The following is a 12,546-nucleotide window of genomic DNA, read 5'->3' as shown; positions in this document are numbered from 1 at the left end:
AGACCTTTGAACTTTTTAATTTTTAGTTTCGAGGGGAATATTACATCATGACACCCTAGTTTTTGGAGTATTTCTATAATTCCTCCCCCAACATTTGGAAAATTAGATATTATGCTATATTGGCATTAACATGTTTTTTAAATTAAACCCACTGCTCAATGAAAAACTTGCATGAATTTCAAAGTTCCCTTTGTAAAATAATTGCTTTTGTATAATAGGGTAAATTGTATTAGTAGTAGTCCAATTATGAAAAGTTATAAAAAGATCACAACTGTTCGACTTTTTCTTTTTTGAACACAAGTCGAATGATAATTTGGCAGCTTTTAAAATTAACATAATAGTAACTTTAGCACTCAATATTTATACATTGTGTCAATTTGGTATTGATTCTAAAAGATTAACCCTAATATTTACAAATTGCATAATTTGATTGTCTTTTTTAGATTTGCCCTTGTGACATTGAGAGTTTATATTAAAAGAATGAAAAAATTAAAATTATTATCTTGGATTTCTGAGTGTTTCCATTTTGATATATTTTCAATCAAATTTAACTAATAAAGTTGATTTTTGGCTTTTCAGTTGAAACAAAACTGCAAAAAGATAAAACTATATAATGTGTAAATGTTGCGAGATAAACTTTTAAGAATCAAAATTAAATTGAGATAGTGTATAAATGTTGAGAACTAAAGATAGAATTATACCAATTTTAACCCATGTCATTTTTCCATTAACCATTTAATGACTAGCGACTAAAAAAGAAAAAATCAGATAGTTTCATGACCATTTTTAAAACTTTTCATAATTAGGTGACTAACAAAGAAGATCACCAATACTTGGAAACTAATAACAGAATTTAACCTTTCAAACTTTATATGAGAGAACAAGCAAGTTCACCTCAATACTGGGGCTAGAAGAAACTTATATCAATGAATGAAAAAGGACTAATCTTTGGATCAAAATGAAAGCTTCGAATAGCTAATTCGCACAGTTCATTTGCATTTGCATCGGGGGGATTCAATGCATGAATAAAATTTTCCCAGTAAGATTCCATTGAAAATCCAAAAGCAATGGAGAACAAAAATCACAATGACATAAGCAGCCTCTTTTTTTATGTTCTTATAACAAAGAAAAAACAATAATCCGATGTGTATGTACATATGCAAGTACTTGAATGATCCAATCCAAGTTACGCACAAAGCCTATTGATATAAAGTTCTCGGGATCATCGTCATCAATGTGTTTTACTTGCTTACCAAACACGCACGAACAAGGGGATCAGCAGGCATGTCGATAATCTGTGGTTGGCTATGGCAAACAAGCCAAATGAACTAATCTTACAAGAATATTTCGAGGCATTACTGCCCAGGATTTCCGAGAAGTCTCTCAACTGCAGCGTGGACGTTTCCAGAAGTAGCACGAAGTGCTCTAATGTTCTCTTCAGTGTCGTAGAAACCCATTTCTCGGAGTTGTGATAATTGTGTAGCATACAGTTCTTCTGGGGGAACTGGAAAAGACAACGAAGATGGTATTAGTAGTGTAGCAAATTTAATGAAAGTGAAGTTTTCATATAATATGAAAAGATATAATGATGCTAACCATTGGGTTGGTTGGGAACACTAAGGCTACCGGCACCGAGACCACCGAACATATTCATCAACAAGTCCAGACTAGGAGTACCAGGTGCTCCTGGAAATGCAATAAAACAAAATGAAGTGTAAAATATAGTCGAAATAAGAGCTTGTTAAGAGAAGGTGGCAACACAAGCTAGAGAGTTCGATGTTTAACAGAGCCCTTTCAGGCACTTTATCGAAAAAATCTGTAACTACAGTTTGGACTTGTTCGTATTTTGTACCTCTAGTTGTACTGCTCTGCGTTGAATCCCTGTAAGAATGCTAGCTACGGTTAGAAAAGTGATGATAATCATCAAGGTAAGTTCCCACATAAAAAATATTAAGAACAGAAAAAGAATTTGATTCTATTTTTATTAAATCCTTCAGATGGCCAAATCTAAAACAACAATTTAGAAATTATTATGGTAGGTGTACAAGAAATCTAAGTCCAATCAAGAAACAGACACTAATTCACTATAGAAATCGGCGTAATGATAAATTTAACCCTCAACGTCTACATCTTTTACCAATTTGGCCCTTATTCTATTTTTAATTAAATTTGGCCATTAAGTAAAAAAAGAGTCAAATCACTTTTTTTAACGGAAATGCTGACTAAAACATTAATTTTTTAACAATGTTGACATGGCAATCCATGTGTACTTTATGTTGACATGACATTATTTGTCTTATATGTCACATTAACAAATAATTTAAAAATGATAAAAATTCAAAAATTCAAAATTCAAAATTCAAAATTCAAAAAAATAGCATGAAGTATAGGTGGGTTGCCATGCGGGCTTCTATGTTTAAAAATTTAAAGTTTTAGTCAGTATTTCCGATAAAAAACAATTTGACTCTTTTTGGAAGGTGATGGTAAAATTCTACTTTTTTTAAAAAGTAAAAGGCTAAATTTAGCTCAAAAAAAGAATGGCTAAATTGACAAAAGATTTAAATGTTATATTTATCATTATACGTCATTTGTAACAGCAGCAAGAACAAGTCTTAGGACAACCTTAAAAACAAGAATAGCACAAAGCAATCCGGGTTTTAGTTACCAATGGAACATAGGTACTATTACTTACTGAGTAGACTGCTGCCGATTGAGCTGAGACAGAAGCGACTGTTGTAAAGTTAGCATTTGCTGCAAGAGACAAAAAAAAAAGGCAAAGGAAAGGTGAACAGGGTGAGTTTACTGCCAAAACAAAACTAGGGTAAAAATATCATAGAGGTCCTTGTACTAGGCGTCATATTGCATTCTGTCCTCTCTACTCAAAAAATGGGCAAATTAATCCCTTCACATTAGATTAAAGAGCAAGCTGGCCATTTCTGTTAAAAATTTCATCCATATCTACCATTAAAAAATGGCATGACTAACAAAATAATCAAATAGTGACAAGTGGTGTGCCACATGTACCTTATGCTGACATATAGGGACCAGTTTTTAACAATAGAAGTGAATGAAACAGAAGAACCAATTTACTCCTTGATCTAACAACAGAGACTAATTTGCCAATTTTTTAAGTTGAGGGGGCAAAATGCAATTGGAATCTGGCTCCTAGTACAAAGGCCTCTATGATACTTTTACCACAAAACTTGGTAATAAAATAATCTTGATATTATCCACTGGGGTAGCCTTAAAATGCCTAAAAGACCGTATCAGCTAAGGTGAGATTACATAAAGAACAAAAGATTCAAAACCATAGAATCATGTAATAATCATTTATCACGTACTCAAAGAGAAATCAGAGATGCAAGCGGCATAGGATATACCTGCATTGTCTCAGGGGAAAACATCTGACGAAGTACTTCAGGGTTTTGCATCATTTCTCTCAATTGAGGGTTCGAGTCAAACATTCCATGTAGTTGGGGGTTGAGATTCATAATCTAAAAAAGTACACAAATTCTTAACATAACGAAAACGAACAGATAACAAGCTCTCGATTGAAGTGATTCTTCAAAGTACCTGATTCATATACTGGGGATTAGATGCTACACTACGCATCATCTCTGATATAGCTGGGTTTTGCAACAATTGTGTCAACTGAGAAGCATCTGGCATTCCATTCAGCATGGGCGGCATGTCTGGTAGCCCAAGCCCTCCTAGACCACCAATACCGGGTGTCCTAGCATCCGTAGCAGGATTTGACCTTGCAGCAGTATTGGTCTGGGCTGCCCCTGACAATTTGCAGCACACAGATATGAAACAATAGTTGGCATCTAAAGAAAAAAAGGTTTAGATAATTCTAGTTCGCCGTATATTAACTTTTCATACTAAAACTGCAGTAACATAGTGTAGAACATATTGTATTGAAAAACGCCATCGCTTTAGTAATTCATGATCATGAAAAACTAAACATGGCAACAAGCAGTCTCAGACAAAATATTGTAAAAGCCGTCGCTCTACTTCACCATGCAAAATTTCTAAATAAGAACAAATTCTTCACTCAATGGCTAAAAAGAAAGAATCCCTCATTCATATTGCAAAATGTCAAAAGAAAATATATAATTACTAATCACGCAATATTAAACACGGGCAGCAACCTATACTTAAATTAATTCTTAATCAAAACATTCATCACACAACTGAATAAGCTCAGTATACTGTCATTATAGTTTAAGCATTGATCAATATTCAAGTGCATGTTATCGAAATTACTTAAGACCGACAGCTTTTGGGATCATGCTTCAATGAAGTAAAGAAGGCTGAACCTTACCACCACCAGCATTGTTGCTCCAAGGGTTAGGAAGAGGATTCGTATTTGGGGTAGTTTCGGAATCAGTAGTAGAAGTGTTGTTTGGTGAATCTCGAGCTTGAGAATTACCTTGATTGCCCAATAGGGCTGCGAAAGGGTTCAAACCTGGACTATCTACATTACTTCCAGCCATATTCGTAGCATTCAAAAACGGCTCCTGAACGTTTTCATACATACGCCTAAGCATGTTAAATCCCTCAGGAGAGGATTCAATATTACTCATGGCCCTATCAGTATTTCGCATCATTTCACGCATGAGTTCAGGATTCCTTGCAGTTTCCAACGTTTGCCGAAGAGTGCTAGGATCGTTAAGTATATGCCCAAGTTCAGGGTTCCGATCAATTATTTCACGCATTTGGGGATTGCTCATAATCAAAGTGCGCATTAACTCCGGGTTATTCATCAAACTTTGAATAGCAGGTGTATTCATTATTTCCCTCATCGCTTGAGGATTTTGAGTTAGCTGTTGCTGTACTTGTTCAAATTCAGGAAGTCCGGATTCAAACAAACCGAAACCTCCATTGCTACCGAGTGGATTGAGTCCAGTGAATAACGATGCTCCCAGGCCAGCATTGTCGTTAGAACCAACACCAAGCGTGACCCCAGGTGTTGTATTAGGAGTTGCAACATTTGTGGTAGCTGCAGAAGGAGGTGTAGACGAAGACGGGGCGGAACCACGGACCATGTGGACCGTATGATCAGCTTGCAAACCTTCAATAAGGATTAAAAAAAGTGAAATACTTCAGCATAAATTTAGGTTCACATATTACAAATTTACTTAACCCTCCCATGGGTAAAAGCACCATAAAGGCCTTTGTACTAAAAGTCAAATTGCATTTTGCCCCCTTTACTTAAAAAATAAGCAAATTAGTAATTGTAAATTAAACCAAAGAGCAAACTAATCCTTTCAGTTAAAATTTTCATCAATTTCTACTGAATAACCGGAGTTACACTTGGTGTGCCAATTTTTAACAGTAAAAATGGATGAAATTTTTAACAAAAAGACTATTTTGCTCTTTGATTGAACCTACAAGGACTAATAAGAAAAATATAATCAGACTCTTAGTACAGGAGACGCTGTGGTACTTTTACCCCCTCCTATGAAATAGATTTATCTTCTAAAGTAAGCATCACATACATAACATTTATATCCAAATGCCTTAATCAAAAACAGTCTAATTCCTAAATACTCTAATTAAGAAAATCAAGCATTTTATTAATACAATCAAAACTTTTTACCAGTACCCTTTTTAATTTTTTAAGAAATTTCACCGTTTTCAATATTTCTCTAAATACCAAAGATTAAAAAATAAACCCAAAAAAAAATCATTAAGAAAAAAACAAACAAAATTCTAAAATCAATTAAAACTTATTACCATAACTTTGAAGGGTTTGGTCATCTTTCAATATTCGCCCTTTATAAATCAATCGTTGCTGATCAGCTGGGATATCACAATTCTGAGCCAAAAGAGCTTTGAAAGATCCAACAGTTGATTCAAGGTTGGTCCTCACCGTAAATTTTGTACCGTTCGAGCAGCGGATATTAACCGTCACTGCCTCTTCTTTTTCTCCTACATTGCCAATGGGTCGTGACTCACTCGAATCCCCTTCCGCACCCATATCTTCCCTCTTTCAGATCAATCAAAAACCCTAACCCTAGAAAAATTTTGATGAATACGAAAATAAAAATAATTTCCCTTCCTTTCTTTTCCTTCTCTATAAGTAAAGAGTCCTGGGAAATGAAAATTGGGGATTCTAATTTCTTACAGAACAGAGCGCTTTTTTGTCTTGTGAAACAAGAGAGAGACGGAGAGACAGACCGTAAAGAAAAAGTGGAAATTTGGGATATTCTATTTTCTTTCTCTCCAAACAACAATTTTTGTCATGTAACTAATAGTAGTGTGCCACGTTTCGTTAGAAAATGGTATCTTTTTCTTGGGCTTCTTTCTTGAAATGGGCTTAAACTTTGTTTGGATTCAGTCCAGTTAGCTTATAGTTTAGGACTCTGACCCGAATTTAGAAATTCGATCCAAATTTTATTTATTCGTAAAAAATTGACAATCTTAACCATTCAAGCTAAATTCGAAATGATTTAATCTCGGAATTATTTGAAATTGAAATGATTTAAATTTGAAGTGATCGGAAGTTATAATAATTCGATTCGTAATGATTTGACTTGAAAAAATTGAGTCTCGAGACTTAAATAACCGAATGAATTTAAAATACTTTAAACTCGAAATAATCTAAACCTAAAATAACTTAAATCCATAATTAATTGGAATCAAAATAATTCAAATTTTTAAAATTTTGTGAATCGAAAAATAACATTAAAAGAGTTAATTTTGTGAATGGAAAAATAACATTAAAAGAGTTTTGTCTAAAGGTGTTCATGGGCCAAACTTGAGTTTATATATTTTTTCAATTTTGAGTCAGCCCGACCCATTTTACATAAAAATAATAAAAAGTATAAAAATAATTTTATATTAAAATTTATATTTTTATAATTAAATTTAAAGAAATTTTTATTTTTAATAGTTAAAAGAGTCATTCGGTCGGGTAGGCTCGGGATAGAGACTAAAACTTTTGAAATTGAGTAGAGATATTTATGAGCCGAGCCAGGCTTAAAACATGATATTAACACATTCACGCTCCCTCAAGCTTGACTCAACCTGAAATATAAGCTTAAAATTTTCCCCAAACTCACCCATATTTGTGAATGAGTAATTCAAACTTATTTTAAACCCGCTCATATTATTTTTTAAATTTAAAAAATATATATTTATATTATTTTTAATTTAATATTTAATAATTTTATCCATTTTTTCGTTTATTAAAATTTCATATATAGGTATTAACAAATTTTTTAATGTTTACATTATAATACAATGTATTTGATTTAATTTTTAAATGTGTTATAAATTATATAATATAAAAAATATATATAATATAATATAATATAATATGTTATAAACTTTGAAACAGGCTGAGCCGGGCCAAGCTTAGACCTTAAATGTTCAAGCCAACTCATATTTTAAGCGGGCCTATTTTTTGTTTAAACCCATTTTTCGTCTAAATACTCTCAAATTTCAAGCAAACCTTTGGACTTAGCCTAATATTTAATTGGGTCTCGATTTAGTGCATGAACACTTCTAGTTTTGTGTCCAAACCAAGTCAACTCGAGAATTATTCAAATCCCAATATGACTAGCAAAGTGACCGGTTAAAAAAATACTGCAATAGAGCTTGTTTTACACAGGGAATAACATTTACTTGGGCATAAACTTACAGTTTGCAGAGACAATTTAGGAACCATTTGAAGAAAGTTTCAAGGAATATGTTCACACTTACTCATATGGTGCAACAATGAATTAGCTTTCCTTTGAGCTCGATTTGTCCCATTAATGGCGATCTCTCTCAACGGTTCATAAACACCGAACTGAAGTGCAGCCAATGTAAGCGACGAATTATTCAACCCGAGTTCCAAGAGTACTGAAACGGCACATTCTTTGTTCTTCGGTGTCCCGCTCCTAATAATTCCCACCAATGTCTCAACAAACGACAACCGTCCGATCTCATTCCGTCCTTCAGGATGTGACACGAGAAGCAACAAGATTGAGAGCGCCTCATCGACCATGTCCAAGTTCTTATCGTCGAGCAAACGAAGCAATGGTGGGATAATGCCGGCTTTAATGGCTTTGGACTTGTTGGCTTGGTTTAAAGACAAGTTAAAGAGTGCAGTGGCAGCATCTTTTTTGCCTCTGATGGTACCATTTTGAAGAAGGCTTACTAATGGTGGGATCCCATTGAAGTTTCCCACATGAATTTTGTTTTCGTTAAGCATCGATAAGCTGAATAAAGCCGCTGCGGAGTTTTCTCGAGCTTCATCGGTGCCGTTTTGAAGGATCTCGATGATGGCTTTAATGGCACCTTCTCTAGCAATGAGCCTTTTGTTTGTTTCATCAATTGATAAGTTCAATAGTGCAGTGACTGCGTGTTCTTGGATCTTGGAGTCTGGATAGTACAATAGCTGAACTAAACCCGGGATTCCTCCTGTGTTGGCGATGGAAATTCGGTTCTCCGGGTTTTCTTTCGATAGCATTCGGACTTTCATGACCGCGTCTCGTCTCACGTTTGGGTGGCTTGAAGATAGATCTTTAACCAACAAGGAGATTTGTTCCATGAGGTCGGCTGAATAGGTATCGGAAGACGGGTAGGTATCCTTCTTTGGCAGCTCAAAGTTGTTCTTCTCACACCATTGGAGAATAAGGTTACGGAGTGCGAAATTTGGTGCTAGAGACAAGTGATCCAAGGTCTGTCCAGTCTTTGGACAGGTTCGATGGTTCGAGTTTAGCCACTTTGTAATACTTTCTCTTTCGTAGGTCTTCAAAAACAACAACAACAATCATATCAGTTTTCTTGCAACATGTAAGAAGGTTTAACCAAATTTACGAGCAAATTGTAATAGCTTCAGGCCTAAGGAAACTTTAACTTTACGGGTTTAGGGTTTACGACTTTTATCTCATATATTTATAGTCCCTACATCTTTACCGCATTGAACTAGCTCGAGCTCTTATATCATCTACTTAAGCATCGAAACTTGTTTTGGAGCACAAACTCCCTCTTATGCCCCGAATCTTACGTGTATATTGCAAACACACCCGAACTCCGAACCCGGTCAAGTCCACAACCAAAAACACATCAACAATATCCAACAATATTATCTTACCTGTCCAGTTGCCACAATAACAGGATCTGTCATAATCTCCAATGTAATGGGGCAAAGAAATTCATTAGGTATCAATGAAGATTGACACCTCCGAAGAGTTCTCGTCGAAATCGGACCATCGAGCGAAACGGTCTCATCGATCCCCACGATTAGTTTGAACTTTCCCAAAAGGTCTAAGATTTGCTGTACGGTTTCATTGTGTCCACCTCTATGTTTCACAAGTTTTCGGATAGCTGCAGTTTCGGCTCTCAAATCCGCAATTGTATGCAACTCGAGCTTGTTTGCTAGTCTTTCGAGTATAGCAATGTCTGCATTTCGATCATCAGTTTTCGAGAAAACGACCATCATATCCATTGCTAATTCCATATCTTGTGTATCGGTTCGCCTCTTTGCCCTTTTAAGTTGCATTCTCATTAGCTCAACCTAAAAGCCAAAAAGTACAATATGTAAAGGGTAAAAAGTGGGAATATTTGGATACTTTCATGAACATATATGCTTGCTTTTGGAAAACACTAAGCAAGAGAGACCTCAAAGTGAAACAAAGAACAAGAATTAGCAACTCTTAAACCCATATATAGAACTAAATCCAAGAGGACGAGTTAGTTTTAGATCGTTCGAATTTTAAAGTTTTCAAATCTTTTCAGTTCGGGTTGTTTTAGGCTCGAGCCAAATCAAATTTGAGACTCTCGCTTCTCGAGCCACGTCCATTTTAAGTTCTAAACTTCAAGTTCAACTCATTTTTTTAAGGTTACAATACAATTACAGACAAGATAGATTAAGTTCCGGTGACTTTAAGTTCAGTTAACAGATTCCGCGCATAATTTGCATATGATGTGACCCATACTCGTTAACAGACTTGTATTTTCTTAGTACAATTTCTAAACTATTCGTAAACTGTCTCACCTTTAAATCAAAAGATAATCCACATTTAAACTCTCGTCCTCTTATAATAACTGTGCTTTCAACTATTATTTCGAGGTCATTTTAGATCTGGTTTAGGTCATTTCGGGTTTGGATTCTTGTTAGATGGATTGATTTAGAGTTTTCAGTTAAAATTCACAAGTAAACCCAGAAATTATCAGTTATTCCATACTTACAAAGTTAATTTCTAAAGCAATTTATGAAACCAGATAGAAGCAAAAGAAGATGAAGAAAAAAAAGAACAAAGACAGCAGATTCTGGGTTGAAAGGAATAAAAACAAAAGAAAAGGGTGAAAAATTACTTGCTCTTTCACTTCAACTGAAACTCCAAGTTCATCATAAGGCATCCCATCAAGCGCTTGGTTTAATTTATCATAAACACCATGAAATCTAGACAGCACTGCTTCACTTTCCATTGCCTAATAATTTCCACAAACAAAACACGCAAAATTCCTCAATCAAATCAACACAAAATATATTAAAAAATTGAAAAAAAATTGGAACCAAGTGATTTACCAAATATATCTTGCTTCCATGGTTACAATTCTTCAACAATTTCTTTGCTCCAAGCAATGCTTTCTTCAAACTAACCAGAGAATCCATACCCGAAACACCCAATGGGTTACCGACCTGATCTTTAATCTCCTCCAACAATGGAACCAAAAGCTTCAATCTCCTCACTAAATTCAAGCAATCCTTCCTTTGAGTCTTCCTAAATCCAGCGTAAGATCCAACGGTCTCTATCACTTCCATCAATTCCCTAACCACCGCCGCCGCCGCCGCCACTTCACAGTCTCCCAAAACTTCCGATGAACTCAAATCCGTCGGAATCGGGCTCTCCATAGGTAACCGACACAAGCTTAGCTTTCAAAAAGGTACTTACAAATCCTTCTATACTCTCACTTCAAAAAAAAAAAGTGAATTATGACCAAAAAGGCAAAAAAAATGGAGGGGTCAGCCACTAATGAGCATTTATAGATTCTAATTCTTTTAATAGTTTGGCGGTTTATTGAGGAATATGTGTTTAATAACGGTTAGTTGGCGGGGTTTAGTGGTTGACTATAAGTAGAAAGTTTTTTCTTTTTTTTTTTTTGGGGGGGGGGGGGTGGAGTGGGCAAAATAGAAAAAGTGAAAAGTAATTTTTGAAAAACAGTTATGGGTTCCACGCAGTTTTTGGTTAAATTTTACTATTAGTCCCTGTATTTTTTGAAAGTGATGGATTCGGTATTATACTTTAATTTGATCAAAATTAGTCTCTATATTTTTTAAATTTTCCAATTTTAGTCCTTTCATTTTCAAATTTTATAATTTTAGTTCTGATCCAAATAGTAGCCAAAGACGAAGCCAGAAGTTTATCTTTAGTGGGTCAAAACTAAATTATAAAATTTTAAAGGTGTCAAAGTATAATTTTATCTTTGTATATGCTTGTTATTTTATAACTTTAAAGGAAAGAAACTGATATTTTTTTTCATTTTGGGGGGAAAAGAGTATTTTTACCGTTAAACCTACTTATAATTTCAAAAACTTCAAGAGACTAAAATGATAATTTTCCATTTTGGGGCAGGGTCCCTCATTTCTTCATTGGGATTGTAGCAGTTAATTCTGTTTGGTTAAATTCTTTTACTAGACTTGTACTATATGTATAGTTGCAAATTTGGTCCATATTCTCTAATTGGATCAATCTAAGTACCTGTACTTTTCAAATTTTAAAATTTTAATTTTAACTCAAATGAGAATTATTAATCCATTAACTGGATTTTTAGTGAGTAATATGTGGAAGTAATAAGCTTATATGACATTACATATATGATAATATGATTGACGCATCAGATTTCGGAAATAAAAAAACTTAACTTAATGAAGTTATTGTTTGGTGAGGATTAAAATTTTAAAATTTAAAAAGTATAAGGACTAAAATTGTTTAAATTAAAGTGTAGAGATTAAATCCAGAACTTTCATAGAATACAGGGACTTATACCAGAATTTAACTTTTTTGACACTACTACGCGTGATCACGTGCGGTATTTGTTTGTATTTTGGAAAATTAGGACCACTTCATTTTTGGATTTTGTCTTTAGGTAAGGGGACAAGAAAATCTATTGCTTTTTGTAGGCTTTGAGTTTCAACCAGAAATTCAGGGGGTTGTTGATGATATAATGAATTTTTTATTGAAGAAAATTTAATTTGGGAACAAGTGAAAATCAATGATTAAGATATAAAGTGGATTGAACTATTGGTGGAGTAAACATAACATTTGGTAATTTTTCAATTTGATACATAAATTTGGATTCTGTTAAAATACGATGATATAATATTTTAAGAATGTGTCATATCTATTATATTAATTATAAACAATGTAAAAATAAATAAATTTTAAAATTTTTCAATTGATAATTTACCATAATCTCATGGTGTCATGGTTTAAATTTTTAAGAAAATCAAATTTCAAGATTAATGTGGACAAAAAAATTCAAAGCTCGAGTTAATGAAAGTTGTCAAAGTTAGAGATTAAATGTTTCATTACCCCATTTTGACAA

At 34.0% G+C, this 12,546-nt stretch overlaps 2 protein-coding genes across 2 annotated transcripts; both read right to left on the bottom strand.

The window, feature by feature from the left end:
- Positions 1–1,022: 1,022 nt before the first annotated feature.
- On the bottom strand, positions 1,023–6,226 carry LOC105795448 (ubiquitin domain-containing protein DSK2a). Its single transcript, XM_012625071.2, has 8 exons — positions 5,740–6,226; positions 4,325–5,074; positions 3,574–3,785; positions 3,381–3,494; positions 2,693–2,751; positions 1,853–1,881; positions 1,597–1,686; positions 1,023–1,504 (listed from the first exon to the last, which is right to left on the bottom strand). The coding sequence occupies exons 1-8, from the start codon at positions 5,981–5,983 to the stop codon at positions 1,356–1,358; spliced, it is 1,647 nt and encodes a 548-aa protein (XP_012480525.1). The 5' UTR covers positions 5,984–6,226; the 3' UTR covers positions 1,023–1,355.
- A 1,337-nt stretch (positions 6,227–7,563) lies between these two features.
- Positions 7,564–11,019, bottom strand: LOC105795447 (U-box domain-containing protein 15). Its single transcript, XM_012625069.2, has 4 exons — positions 10,526–11,019; positions 10,312–10,428; positions 9,089–9,511; positions 7,564–8,743 (listed from the first exon to the last, which is right to left on the bottom strand). The coding sequence occupies exons 1-4, from the start codon at positions 10,850–10,852 to the stop codon at positions 7,688–7,690; spliced, it is 1,923 nt and encodes a 640-aa protein (XP_012480523.1). The 5' UTR covers positions 10,853–11,019; the 3' UTR covers positions 7,564–7,687.
- Between the last annotated feature and the right edge of the window lie 1,527 nt (positions 11,020–12,546).

This window comes from Gossypium raimondii, chromosome 3 (assembly GCF_025698545.1).
Source record: "Gossypium raimondii isolate GPD5lz chromosome 3, ASM2569854v1, whole genome shotgun sequence".
Lineage (NCBI taxonomy): Eukaryota > Viridiplantae > Streptophyta > Magnoliopsida > Malvales > Malvaceae > Gossypium > Gossypium raimondii.
The sequence above is the reverse complement of the archived record's forward strand: the minus strand, read 5'-3'. Positions and strand labels throughout refer to the sequence as shown.

Bases quoted from the DNA above. Each gene is read 5' to 3' on its own strand.
- LOC105795448 (XM_012625071.2), bottom strand. From the start codon at position 5,983: ATGGGTGCGGAAGGGGATTCGAGTGAGTCACGACCCATTGGCAATGTA. The intron at 3,786-4,324 runs GTAAGGTTCAGC...GCAAATTGTCAG, and splicing joins GAGCAACAATGCTGGTGGTG to GGGCAGCCCAGACCAATACT. The intron at 2,752-3,380 runs GTATATCCTATG...TGTCTCTTGCAG, and splicing joins TTTCCCCTGAGACAATGCAG to CAAATGCTAACTTTACAACA.
- LOC105795447 (XM_012625069.2), bottom strand. From the start codon at position 10,852: ATGGAGAGCCCGATTCCGACGGATTTGAGTTCATCGGAAGTTTTGGGA. The intron at 10,429-10,525 runs GTAAATCACTTG...GGAAATTATTAG, and splicing joins ATGGAAGCAAGATATATTTG to GCAATGGAAAGTGAAGCAGT. The intron at 9,512-10,311 runs GTAATTTTTCAC...TTTGGCTTTTAG, and splicing joins CAGTTGAAGTGAAAGAGCAA to GTTGAGCTAATGAGAATGCA.